The sequence below is a fragment of the Jatropha curcas genome, chromosome 6 (assembly GCF_041381405.1).
Source record: "Jatropha curcas cultivar XTBG-Jc1 chromosome 6, XTBG_Jcur_1.0, whole genome shotgun sequence".
Lineage (NCBI taxonomy): Eukaryota > Viridiplantae > Streptophyta > Magnoliopsida > Malpighiales > Euphorbiaceae > Jatropha > Jatropha curcas.
This window is the reverse complement of record NC_143156.1, coordinates 3968149-3982641: the sequence shown is the minus strand read 5'-3', so window position 1 is coordinate 3982641 and position 14493 is coordinate 3968149. Positions and strand designations below refer to the sequence as shown.

Here is a 14493-nt window from a genome sequence, read left to right as displayed (position 1 = left end):
ATTGTTTACCATTATTTGTTTATTTCAAAGTTGCTGCCTATTTTTGCTCCTCCTAGATTAATCACATCTTAATGCATCCACAGCAAATCTTTTCTAGATTTCATATATACATGTGTAATCTTCAGTAAATTAATATCAAAATCCCTAGCATTAATTATTTTATTCTATAAATTACATTAAATTACATATTTATTTGCTACACATATTCTTAATGTTCCTCTCCAGAATTAGCTTCATGAATTTTGCATGACTTTATTGGTGTAACTTATTTTAAATTGTACATGTATTAAATATTAGAGTCGTGCTCTCTTATTTTATCAATAAATAAATATTATTCGTAAATCAATAATAATATGTACAAATGAAAATAATTTATATTTAGCCAAACACATAATTTTAAAAATAAAATCTATTTAAAAATGCAGTTTTCAGTTGATAACAAATTTTATACTCCGCAAATATTGCAAAACATATATTAAACATTTAGTCAATAAGTCAAAGAACAAAGGTGATAACGCCAACCTTATTCCCATTCTTCTCTTTAAACGTGCTTCCAACTTCCACGGCAAATGATTCGTGGAAAAAAATGATGCTCTTAAACTTTGGTAAATTAAAAAAAAAAAAAAAGGAAAAAGGGAAAAAATAAAACCACGAATAAAAAGCAACTTCTAGATCTTGACCATTGCAGTCAAACAAAAATCATAATTTCCATGAACAAAATTAAACACACTCATACAAAGTATATACTGATTTTATTTTATAATACTTATCACGTTTGAAATTTCACGTCCATTAAAAAAATTATTAAATTTATTTAAATTATAATAAATTATTGAGTAAATTGACTATATTACCTTTAATTTAATACTTTTTTTTAAAGAAAATCATTAAATTGATATAATAATTATTAGTCGTATATAAAGGGTAAAAAAAATATTTTCATAACTTAACTCGTATCTGCATATTATAATTGAAATAACTTTATCTAATTATCAAAAATTGATAAATTTTTTATGAAATTTCAAAGCTTATGCATATTCGTCTAGAATTTATAAGTGAATTTTCGATTTCTCATAACATTTTTTTGTGGTCGAATATTAGAAATTCAAGAGTTAATCAGAATCCTCCAAACAAAAATAAATTGTCATATCCATATCATAAGAAGACACCATCAATACAGCCTTCAACACTGGACTGGTCTAAGGGAGAGCAATACGAGACCACAATCGGAAGAAACGACAGAGAGACAAATATAAATTAAAATATAAAACTCAGACGACAAGGCCTCTTTCACTAGTTCTACATCACCAAAATGGCAGCTAATATACCAACAGCCATAGTTCCAGCAGTGGCAAATCTAATTGAAATTGCACCGTTTTCAGCTGGTGAAGGAGCTTGGGACGGCGGTTGGGAGATTGCAGAAGTAGGAGGAGTAATGGTCGGTGGAGAAGGAGAAGGAACCTCAGGCGGAGGAGGAGGAGGTGACTGAATCTCAGCCGGAGGTTTTGCTACAACAGATGGAGTATTGGCAGGAGCAGAGACAGGTGGCTTAGATTCAGGGGCAGTGACAGGTGCCTCAGATTTAGGAGCGGCGGCTGGTGCTGGAGTTGCAACCGATGTTCGAGGCGACGGAGATTTCGTCGGGGAAGACGCCGGTGCTGAAGTAGGAGACTGCGCTAATGCGGAGGTGAATAGCAACGCTATTAGCATTAGAACGACAAAGCTTGAGTTAGCCATTCTAAAGAGGTCAACTGGTCAATACAAGAAGTCTTTGTTTATTACAGGAACTTGCAGCTTAACACTCACAAAAGAATGGCTTAACAATAGAAGGTGGCGAGGGGTATTTATAAGGTGTGTCCGTTAAAATTTTTCTGAGTCAATAATTTTTGTCCACCGTTGGATTAATTACAACTCGGTCTACAAGACTTTTAAGTTTCAAATGATGGAGATTATAATAAAGTTAGTAAATTTTTAGCATTTATTTTATTTAAAATTAAAACACTGAAACATATATAAATTAGACAAATTATTTGCAAGTTATTAAAAAATCAATAATCAAAATTATTCGCTATAAAATGCATAAATTTTATTTAATTTAATTGGATCTTGTCAAATCGAGTAGTATGCATTATAATACTCAACTTGAATGATTATAGAACTAATCAAATTTTTAAGTTCTATAAACTTTCATATATCTATACATAATAATTCGTTAATTCGAATATCAATTTAAATTTATTCGAATGTCAATAAATAATTTCATTTGAATTTTTACTGATAATTAAATTAAATTATACCTTATTAAAGTGTCCATAATTTTGATTTAGCTCAAATTTAGGGAATTCCATCAAACTCAAGTTTATACATACTATGTATATTAAAATTCGTTAAATAATACTTTTGATTGATAATAAAATCATAAAAATTGTAATAGTTTTAATAACTTGTGTGATTTATTCTTTTTCACATATGTATTTAATATTGTCTTTAGAAAAAAACAATAGAACTACAAAAGTTAAGTAAGAATACAAATGTAATTTTAAAAAATAAAACTTGAACCCTTTTTTTTATAATTAGAGCTTTCTATTTTATTATTATTGTTTGTTTGGGATGAAATTTCTTATTTATGTAAATATTTAACGCGGTGTGATGTTATGATTAGTGGACAACTAGTAAGTGCATAGAGGGTCGTGGGTGTGAGTGAGTTTAAGCTGGCTATAGACTTTGTGGGTAACCACTAATCACAAAGGTAGAGTTGTGTGATTTGATCATAGCCGTACACGTAGATTGGACTTTTGTCTGTGGGGACAACAAATACTGTATTATAAAAACAAGTTATTATAGACTTGTAGTTATAACAGTCGACAAACGGAAATTGTGGAATGGAACAGTTACGTGGAAAGTTGTTACTTGGAAACCCAAGAGATACGTTTTCTGACTAGAATTTGTTTTCTTCTTCCGAGTCAACAGACTCGAATTGCAATTCCATCTTTCTCCCTGTGTGGTAAATAAAATAACAAAAAGCAAAACATTTTCCCAATATAAGTATGATATGATCATTCGTTTTCTTGTATTTTTTTTGTTAAGATACAGGAAGTGAAGTTTTAATTTGAATTATTTTTATTATAAAAATTATCTATAATATTCTTCCATCTTATTGTACTTTCTAAAAATTAATATATATATATATGCATATTTAGTGTTTATAAGATTTCCCTAAAGATTATTGAGGTGAGTTTATGTATTTAATCTAATTTTCACATGGATAAAATTTTGAAGGAGCTTACGCTCTATTTGGTATAAATGAACTCAAATGTGAAATTCATTTATAAATAATTTTAAATAAAATGCATTTGTAAATAAATGTCTCACGTTTGGAATAATTCAAAAAATAAATATTCATTTTGCTTTTATTCTTAGAATAAGCTTTGTGGTAAAGCTTTAGATGGTTTACATTTTTTTAGAATTTGATTTAGTTATATTCAAATCATACAATCAAATTAATTTTTTTCTTTTTCGAAAAGGAAATTCTTCATTTTTTCATATCAAACACACAAATTTAGATTTATAAATAAATTCTAAAAAATTTATGGAATTTCTTACAAATTAAATTTTGACAAAATGAAAGCAAACTCAGTAACTCATTATCATTAACATTTACCATTTCCCAAATCAGTTGTGATATTCATATTTAGGCCTAACAGATAATAGACTAATTGAAATATTTAGATCTGTTTGATCAACATTAGAGCATGATATTTCTTTTTTCATATCATTAGATTGATAATGGGAATTGCCTCCATTTTTTATAACTTCCAAGCTATCCATTTATAAGCAAATGTTAGCCACAGTAATGGCGATAAAATTTATGGAAAGAGAGAATTGTAGATCTGATAATATAAAATAATATTAGCCAATCTGTGTATCAAATAATACAAAAGAATGTAAAGAACATGTAAAATAATAATCCATCCTATCACATATAAAATAAAAAATAAAATAAAAAATATTATTCATCTATAGCAATTCTCTTATAACACCAAAACGGCAGCGAATACTCCGACAGCCAGAGATCCAGCAAAAGCTAGTCTATTCAATACGGCACCGCTTTCTGCTGGAGCAGGAGCTGGTGAACCAGAGATTGAGGAAGGAGGAATGCTAGTCGACGGACCAGGACTAGACAAAGTCGGAGGAGGAGATGGAGGAGACTCAAGAGTAGTCGGAGATGGTGCACTTGCCGGTGGAGTAGTTTTTGCTGGAGACGGCGTGGGAGCAGATTTCGTTAGTGGAGACGGCGCGGGAGCGGATTTTGTTGGTGGAGGGGGCACCGGGGATTGGGTTGGGGAGGATGACGGTGACTGTGCTACGGAGGAAACCGCCAAAACCGCCAGTACCACAAAGAACACAGAGATTGAGCTAGCCATTATAGATTTCTTTTCTGAGATTGAAACAGAGAAAGAGAGGAAGCGATGGTGAGTTGAGAATGATAAGAAATTGAGAAATGAGGAGGTATATATAGGAGTTACAGTGTGAGAAGTTATGGTCAAAATAAGAGCCGTTAGATCTTCTGATTTTTTAACGCTCAAAATTTAGGAGAAATCAACGGCGAAGGTTTTGGTGATGCGTGTGAAATCACAGCGAGTGGGGACACAGCTAAGGCAAAAAGACACGGTTTTTCTCTAGTCCAAAGAGTTGGTAAGTCCTTTAGCATTAAGGTACAGTTGTCAATTGAATTATGTCCGTCCACGTGTCATGAGAATTTTAAACGTCTAGAAAATTGTACCGTTAGATGCACTTTTTGTTTGCTTTCTTTCCTTCTGTAACGGTCAAAAAATGGAAAGCTGAGGTGTTAGGATTGGAGGATGTCGCGTGAAAATCCGCTGTGGAATTCACTTTCTTGTAAACAAATTAACGCGTTTGATTACTTTTGGTAATTTCCTTTTACTCATAAACAGTCATAATGTATTAAGGTCGCGTTTGGTCAAAGAAATTCTACTTCCCTATCAAAAAATTGATTATCAAAATTCAATTTTTTTTAATATGATAATTATTACATAAGTTAAAATATATTGCTCGAATATGTTTGCATACCAGTTTAACATTAAAATAAAAAATAAATACAAATTATGAAATTATATTTTGACTTAATAAAAAATATAATATCAATATTAAGTATAATTATAAAATTAATTATAATTTTTTGATACATAAAACCGGAATAACTTTACGATAAAAATAACTCTCCCTTTTATATATATAATTTTCTTTTAGATTATTATTATTAGAATATTAATGAAATGGATAACTATAAGGGATGCCAAGTCCTTGTATCCAAACCTAACTTTATCTGAACTCATTCTAAATCTGTTTATTTACCATATGAATCCACAAAAATTGGATCGAATAGAGTATCTGACGGATAGAATAAAATCGCACAATTATTTTTTTAAACATTTATTTTTTTATTTTTTTTTAAATAAATAATTTTTCATAGAAAATTACTAAATTTTGTCAGACAAGCGCTTCTTAAATTTGATAGAGAAAGTTATACACAGATTTCAATTCATTAAATTGGTCAAACATGTGAATCATTTATTACTAAATCACAATCTAAATTACAATATTTCTCCATTAACTAGATTGTAAATTGATATTTTTATTCATATATAGATACGAATTCAAATCTATATATTTATATCCTTATATATCAATATTTGTAAGTCTATATTAAATTAAAACTGAAATAAAGTGAATGTTTAAAAGTTAACTCTTAATATTTTTACTTTTCTTTTTTTAGAAATTTTTAAAATTTTTTATTTTTTATTTTTTATTGGACCATTTTAAGTTTTTATTAAGTTTATCAATTAATACATATTCATAGTAATTATAACTTATAAACCTAATTATATTTAGGAAAAATAATTATTTCGTTCCTAAAATTCGACCAAACAAACTAATTCGTCTTCATATTTTATCAATATTAATTAATGGTTTCCGAAATTTATTTTCGTTAAACTATTTTAATCATTCCATTCACTTTTTCTGATTTTGCCGTTGAAAAGTGTGAAAAGACAAAAATATCCTCACAATAAACCAAAAAAAGACCAAATTAGTTGCAAATTACCATAACAAGTTTTTGAATCAAATTGCTTGCCAGAATAAGTTCTCTGTTATTCCTTCTATTTTCAGTCTTTCAGGTAGCCAAGCATGGAAAATGTGGAATATCAGAAGCTAGAAATACAATTTTCTCAAAAAAAAAAAAAAAAAAAGAAAGATCCATAAATACTATAAAGAAATGAACATTGAATTTTGCATTTTTGAAGTCTAGTTTACAATTGTAAGAAGAAAAATAAACGAATGGCATAACTTTTTTTTTTTTTTTCTTTTTTTGCCAAGGTAGCAATCATATATAAAATAGAACTAAACTTGTCTTCATAATAAATCCAATTGATAAATTTGCCATCCAGTCATGTTAAAAAGCTTGGAACTCACAGATGAGAAACTGTGTCTGAAACCTGAGCAACTTTCTTATAGGTTAGAAGTAGCATCTGATGCAGCAGAATTGATAGCAGATTTACCATTGCCACTGATAAGGTTGCTTAAGCGGCCGTTGAACTCTACCCCATAGATATGACCCATTTTAGCGCGTTTAGTCTCTAGATACCTCTTGTTCTCCTTTGTGATAGTGGTTAATAGAGGAACCCTACCTACAACTGTCAAACCATAACCTTTGAGTCCGATGTACTTCGCCGGGTTGTTTGTCATCAACTTCATTGTTCGGACACCTAGATCTTGTAATATCTGAAAATGCAACGATAAAAAAATTAAAGAAATTTGCTTTAATGCATATTTTCTTATTAAAAACTGACGCTCCTATTTGCACGAATGAAGACTATATAAAGTAGAATGCTCGATGTGTAGACCATTGCTTTCGAATCCCCTGGCATTGATTGTCTATATGGATCTCAATGTTATCCAACAAAAACGAAAAAAAAAAAAAAAAAAAGTTTAAAGTAAAGCCTCAAGGCTGGAGCTGCAGCAAAAATGTTCTAATATCAGTATATCCTTTTTATTAACAGACTGACAAAGGAACGCATGAAAAGATTGCAACATTGTTTAGCCATCAAACCCAATGACTTGTTTTCATTACATTGTCATTTCAAAATTTGGAAACTTTCAGATCAGTAGTTTTGTTACGATCACCTTCAAAGGACAAAAACTTAAACCTAATTCTTAATTAGATGGGGTTTTAAATTGATGAGTAACCACACAACCTTGTTTTGCTATTACTTTTGTTCTACTTCTTGGTCAATTAAGAATTTAAGAGTAAAGCCTATAGAGAAGGAAAAAATGGCCATTCCAAAATGCAAATGCCTACTTAAGCATAGTAATGTGTCATTTTGTTGATGTTAATAACACGGAACCCGAAGGCAGTTACTCTGATAGGAAATACCTGAGCACCAATGCCATACTCCCGTGAATCAACAGGCAGCCCCAAATCTTCATTTGCTTCAACTGTATCACGCCCAGCATCCTGTAAGTTGTAAGCACGAAGCTTGTGGCCCAATCCAATGCCCCTTCCTTCATGTCCACGGAGATAGACCAGCACACCCCTTCCAGCAGCCTCAATCTGCTGCATTGCAAGTGCCAGCTGGTTCCCACAGTCGCATCTGGCAGAACCAAATATGTCTCCTGTGAGGCACTCTGAATGTACCCTCACAAGAATATCCTGTCCATCCCCAATCTCACCCTGTTTGGACAACAATGTTGCTCATAAGAATCCCTCCAATTTAAACAGAGTATGATAAGAACAATTGCCTACTGCATTGGAATTGTTTTCCATCACTTTATTTTAAGATATATATTGAATTTCAACACCTGAATTTTACCAATAATTCCTAGTCAAGGCCACCGTCTAAAAATCACTATCCAACCCCATATTTTGACTCAATCATAACGATGAAGTCCAAATTAATAGCTAAAGTATATGACTAGCAAATATGATGGTCAGGCATATTAATATTGTAATATGCATATCCTCAAATGCTCTTGTGCAATGTTATTGTTTTGATAAAAAAAAAAAAATTGAAAAAAAAAAAATTAGAAAGGTCAAAAGTAAGAAATTTTTGTGATGTCTAAACATATTTTACACATGATTAATGGCACTTCAATCTCATAGAAGCAACAGTCTTTTCTAGACATGCTAGCCTTACAAAACTAGATCAGCAACCGTCGTAATGTTTTAAGATTAAACAGTAAAGTAACTTGATTTATTCTCCTTAATTTCAGATAAGTTCCCAAACGAAACTACATAGCTCGAGTATTGATTTAATAATTGCTCACCTTAACCATCGCAATATGTTCAATGCCATCTAAGATTGATCTATAACAGTAAGCTGTAAATGGACCCCACATTGTTGGTATCCGAGCTGCAGAAGAACGATCTACTAATTTCTCTCTTTTCCTCCTATACCTGTCAATCAAAATCATGTTATCAATAAGAGTATGATAATAACTTTGCCATTGCCATCAGTGATCTAACAAAGACCAAATAGAAGAAAGACTTTTTGGTCTGCACGTGCCTCATGATTCATGAAGAGCTTCATACATAAGTGACAAAAACTGATCCACAATACAACCATTTCATCTGCTTTTATTCTCATATGACATGATATAACTTGGTTAAAATTTTAAACAAACATAATTATGTACAAAATATGATTTGAGTTTAAAGACAGCGAAAGTAACAATCATCATGTTCTTGGCATGCTAATTAGACTGATGGATGACACTCGATATTAGCATAAATCATCTGTCAACTAAAAATTTGAAGTTGGATTACCCAGAAATCAAAGGAGAACGAACATGAGAATGCACTTTATTGCAACAGTTAGCAGATGACAAAAACTGTCATTGGTGAACTGATTTAGTGGCAGGATCTTATATGATAAGTAGAAAGTAGAGCTCCTAAAGAACAGTAAATATTTTACCTAATTAGATCAGCAATAGATATAATTTTTAAATTCTCCCGCTCTGCAAATTGGCGAAGCTTTGGCAATCTAGCCATGGAGCCATCATCATCTACAATCTCACACAATACTCCAACAGGGTTAAATCCAGCTAGAACAGCAAGATCAACAGCAGCTTCTGTATGTCCAGCTCTTTTCAGAACACCACCCTCCCTGTACCTTAATGGAAAAATATGGCCTGGTCGGTTGAAGTCATCAGGTTTTGAATCTGCAGATGCAAGAGCTAACACTGTCGTTGCCCTGTCATGAGCTGAAACCCCTGTGGTTGTACCATTTTTTGCATCCTACAAAGATATTGAGAGGCAAAAATCTAAAAGTCAAATTGTGGTAGAAAAGTAGATAAATACATAATGAATTGTGTAACTGCTTAAATCCAGTAAAAAAAGAAAAGAAAAGAATAAAGACTGCAAGCCTCTGCTTAACACGACATGGAGGAGGATTTGTTAACTATGTGCAAAGAATTTTATCTTTTGCAGGGAAAGGTTAGAAAATAACCACAGTATGTATGCAATTTCAATGGTTTGTGGTATTTTCTGTTCTAGCCTGAAAAATAATTGAAGAGGCTAAAAATAAATTTTGATGCTTTTATTTTGGTAAATAGTTAATTATCTGAAAGAGAACATCAATATACTGAGAAAGGCAATCAGATAGAATGCCTGAGTGATGTACTCCAATAAATCTTTAAGATGTGAGAATTAGCATCAAATTGCAAAGAATAAATTGGCGGAATTATAATACAATCAACTCTGCATAAATTGACATATCCTAATATATTGAAGCTAACTACTTCATATTATTTTCAAATGTATTATAAAAAGGCAAATATATTTCTCAAGCTCTAATATAACCACAATTAAATTTCAGAAGTTGAAATCAGCTCCAATGCATGAGTAACTTTCCTATTTCTGATGAATGTTATCCATGCAAGAATTTTGGAAACAAAATCATTTATTCAGAATCTGCAATCTCCATTTCAAACAACAATACATACCACTGTCACTGTAAATGCAGTACGGAGTTTTTCATCATTTTCATTTTGGGTAACCATCAAAGGGAGTTGCAACCTGTCAAGATATTCCCCTGCCATGCTCACACAAACTATTCCAGTCCCATGCTTCACAATAAAAGCCATAGCTTCAGGTGTTGCCAACTCTGCAGCCATAATAAGATCCCCTTCGTTTTCTCTGTCTTCATCATCTACAACCACTACCATCTGCAATGAGAAATTTAATCAGCAGTGCAACAATGAAAAGCAAAGGAAATTAGTGAAGTAATAATTGAATGAAAATGCTACCATATATATTCACACGGTAAAACAAGTACCTTTCCTTGACGAATGTCTTCAATTGCCTCCGGGACAGAGGAAAAACCTTCTGTGGGACGATCAAGATCAAATTCATCATTATCAATGGGGAAACCATTGGGGACGAGAGCAGTATCTGCTGAAAGGGTTCCAAATGCTATTGCATCAGGCTGTAATTTAATTTCAACTGGGTTTTTATCAATGAAAGTCCCAATTGCTGCAGCACCATTGCTGTTGGAATATGATAGTAGGTCACCTTCATCAGATACTATTGCTGCTCGAGTTTTGCCAACACCCTTAATACTAATAGAAGATTTACCGCCATCAAGCCGGACAAAAGCAGAGCTGGATGTGCACCCACTTGGTGAAAATGAAGTCACTCCATGTAATCCATTAAACAATTTGAAGTTTCTCCGTGTCCTAATTAAAGAAAAGGAAAAGGGTGAATGAACATTTTACTATGTCTGAATATCACAAGATAGAAATAATAAGTGTGCAACCCTAATAGCTGCAGTTGGAGAGCCAAATTTAAAATTTTAAGTCATCAAAAAAATGGTAAAGACCTGGGACAACCATTAAATATGGTAGAATAAACTTCCACATAAAATAGCTTATATCATTTTTTTAAGTTATCTAAACCATCTCCAACCAAAGAAAGTGATGTTTCATTGCTTGAGCACCATATCAAGCATGCCCTTTCATGTTCTTTCTACAAATTCTTTCTTCTGAAATCAAACTTAAAGAAATGTTCGATCCAATACAAAATACCACCTCCTACAGGGCATTAATCAAACATCAACTGTCAACTGATCCAAAACAACAATAAATTTCGGGATAAAAACCATTCTCAAAACTTTAAAAAAAAAAATCATTGTCATGAAAAAACGAATGAATCAACAAAGAAACCGTTGACCAGAAAAGTAAAAGAATCTGAGAGGCAAAGAAAGTAAAAGAAAAACAAATTACATTCAAACGACAAATTTATACAACATAAAAATATGAAATTATTTAAAGAGGAACTAAAAAAAAAAAAAGAAAGAAAACCCAGATGGGTTTAAGATGTTAAGATATTACGAATTCAAGAAAGTAAACAGAAAATGATATATGGGAATAAGAGAAAACTCACTGTGAACAAGGGAGAGCTGTTCTAGTTGTTGTTGAAGGAGAAGAAGGGACGTTAATAGAAGCCATTATCCTTCTAAGCTCTCTCTAGAAAGAGCTTGAAAGATAATTTTTTGAATCTTAGGACCAAATGGGTCTGTTCTGGAGATGTTTTATAGGCAATCAGAGAGGGAAAAAGAGGCAAAATTGATGGCGGTAGGCGGAGACGATGAAACAAAGAAGTTTCGCAAGACCAAATCGTTGCCCGCAGGTGACGTTGATCGAGTGTCACCAACCAATCATATTGCGCATTTAGTATTTAGTCATTAATTAGATACTTTCTATTTCGGAAATTGGAAATGAGGATTACTTGAATAGACAACTTGCATTTTTTTTTCTTTATTTTTTAATTTTTTAATTTTTTTTTTTTTTTTGTTAAACTTAGCTACTGGTACCTCAATTGAGCTCTTTTGCCCAAAACTTTAAACATGATTAACTTGTAAGTAATGAATTAATATAGTTTTTTAATAAATTAGATTGAATTATATAATTAATTTAATATTAATTTCCATTAATTACTATTATTTGCTTAAAAAATTTATTTTATACCATTTATAATTACTGTGTTAAATAAAATGGCAACCTGAAATTATTTATTTATTTATTAGACTTTTATTTTCATATCTTTTGGTTCTAACAGTGATTGATTTTCTAAAACAAAATGCTAAATAATATAAAATTAATTATTTTAATTAATCGTTTTGCAATATTAGCGATTCATTGTTTTGGTGTAATTTTCTTATTTCTATGCTTTAACACAATTTTTTTTATTGTTGTGTTAAAATATGGATAAAATAACATTTTCCTTATTAAATTGTCAAAATCCCTTATTAATTTTGTCAAAAGTATTCAAACTCATGAAGTCAAAAAGAAAATGTATTTTTACACCCATTAGGAAAAGTCTAGGAACATCTTAAATATAATAAAAAGAAATTTATTATGCTTCTAAACTTTAAAAAAAATAAAAATAAAATGTTAATTTCCCACAATCATTTATTATCTCTGATGCATAATACTTATCGCGCATGAAAAAATATTTTATTTCAAAGTATTTGTCACACGTGAAAAAATAGTTTATTTTAAAATACTTGTCACATTTATAGTTTCAATGAGTAATAAATATTTTTTTTTTCATATTTATTATTTGTATATGACCAATAATTATTATTTCAATTTAATGATTTTCTTAAAGAATTAATATTAAATTAAGGGTAATATAGTTAATTTATTCAAAAATTTATTGTAAAGTAGACAAATTTAATAATTTTATTAAGGAATGTAATATTCTAAACGTGATAAGTATTATAGAACAGAGGTAGTATGCGTTTAATTTTTTTTTTGTCCCGAGAAAAAAATTTTCGAATTTAAATATGCTATCTTCCTTCATTAAATCCAACAATTTTTTCAAAATAAGAATACAATTAATTATTTTATTTTAATTTTATTATTCCAGATATATGTGTGAAATTTTATTAATTAAGATTAATTAAAAATAATTTAATTAATTACTTCATTTTTAAAATTAAAGTGATTTAAGTAATTTTTTAATTAAAAATTATTAAATTTAACAGAACTGAAAGAATTTTATACGAGGACTTGATGTGTTTGTAAAAGCAAAATATAATTATTTATTAATTATAGAAATACCAAAAAGAAATGTACTTAATAGATTTAGTTGTGGCCATATTGGTGGCACGTGGAAGTAGTTCAGGAAACATTCGAATGTGTGCATAATATGGGCAATTTGTAAGTTAGGTGTAGTCCCCAGCCACCCAATACTGGTAATGATTTTATGGCCACCGTCAACCGCTGTTACTTTAACACATGGCCTACCACCCTTTTATTTTATTTTAGAGTAAATAATTTATTACAACAAGTAAAAATCACAAAATATAAATTCTACTAGTTTTATTAGTTTACTTTAAAATAGTAATTAATAATAACTAAAAACAAAATAAGTTAGGTTTAAAATAGTAATTATAGTAATATTTTTAAAATAATTATATTATCCAATAAAATATCAAAGTTGGAAGATATTTGAAAAAAATTATCATAAACATTGGACAATAACTCGTTCTGTAATTACTTTAGATGACAACAACCGTGACGCAACTATGTGTCTCGGCGGGTGAGGATAAAATATGGTTCAATCGTCCACTGAACGAAAGGTGGCTGACAGGCACCACCCAAAGTTTCATCCTTTTTGAAGCCACAGGGAGTTTGAACCTTGAAGAATTCTACGCCATGCCATTTCTTTGACTTTGACCATTATGTTTTCGTCCTTTTGTGAAATAGCATATATTAACTTTAAGTTATATTTTTTATGCTAAAAAAAATATATAATCAAGAAAGAAAAAAAAAAGGATCACCTTTAGCTAACCGAAAAAGAGAAAATATTACTTTTTCATGATGTATATATGTGTGAATATATATTGATTATTACGAAACAATTAAGACTTTTCATTGATAAATTAATTTTCATCATATACAGTATTACATTTGACTTTATATAATTAGATAAAACTAGAATAGATATACCCATTAGGTGCGATCTAGTTGGTCTTTTCACTTATGTGATAATCGGTCTTAAGTTTAAATACTTGAGCAGGTATTATTAAACTTTTTACTTAAATAGTTTTTTTTTTTTCACGAATATTTTCACACTTTTTAAGTATGAAATTAATATTGTTCGGAAGATTGTGGCTACCTTTTTTTTTTAAAGTATTTCGTCATAATCTTGTACAATTTATATAATGAATTCAAGCGTATTTTATCACTTGAGTTACACCTTATGAGTACAAAAGGAGCAATTTTATAATTCTTAGTTCTATTGACCAAATATATAAATTCACTTATATATTTTTTATAAAAAATCTTGTAGCACTTTAAATTTACATACTTTTTATGTTAAAAACAATAATTTTTAGAATTTTTATTTTTATATATAAAATATTAATTTATTATATAGTTAGTAATATTTTTTAAATAATTCATATTTTT

General features: G+C 30.1%; 3 protein-coding genes across 3 annotated transcripts; all 3 read right to left on the bottom strand.

Moving 5' to 3' along the window:
- Positions 1–1125: 1125 nt before the first annotated feature.
- On the bottom strand, positions 1126–1834 carry LOC149495305 (uncharacterized). The gene has a single exon (XM_089722480.1). The coding sequence runs from the start codon at positions 1735–1737 to the stop codon at positions 1300–1302; it is 438 nt and encodes a 145-aa protein (XP_089578606.1). The 5' UTR covers positions 1738–1834; the 3' UTR covers positions 1126–1299.
- A 2048-nt stretch (positions 1835–3882) lies between these two features.
- Positions 3883–4500, bottom strand: AGP1 (arabinogalactan protein 1). Its single transcript, XM_089722396.1, has one exon. It carries the CDS (start codon positions 4422–4424, stop codon positions 4032–4034), a length of 393 nt encoding a protein of 130 aa, XP_089578522.1. The 5' UTR covers positions 4425–4500; the 3' UTR covers positions 3883–4031.
- Positions 4501–6283: 1783 nt separating this feature from the next.
- Positions 6284–11661, bottom strand: GCH (GTP cyclohydrolase II). The gene is made up of 7 exons (XM_089723006.1): positions 11459–11661; positions 10353–10752; positions 10021–10242; positions 8991–9313; positions 8344–8473; positions 7454–7750; positions 6284–6801 (listed from the first exon to the last, which is right to left on the bottom strand). Exons 1-7 carry the CDS (start codon positions 11521–11523, stop codon positions 6529–6531), a joined length of 1710 nt encoding a protein of 569 aa, XP_089579132.1. The 5' UTR covers positions 11524–11661; the 3' UTR covers positions 6284–6528.
- Between the last annotated feature and the right edge of the window lie 2832 nt (positions 11662–14493).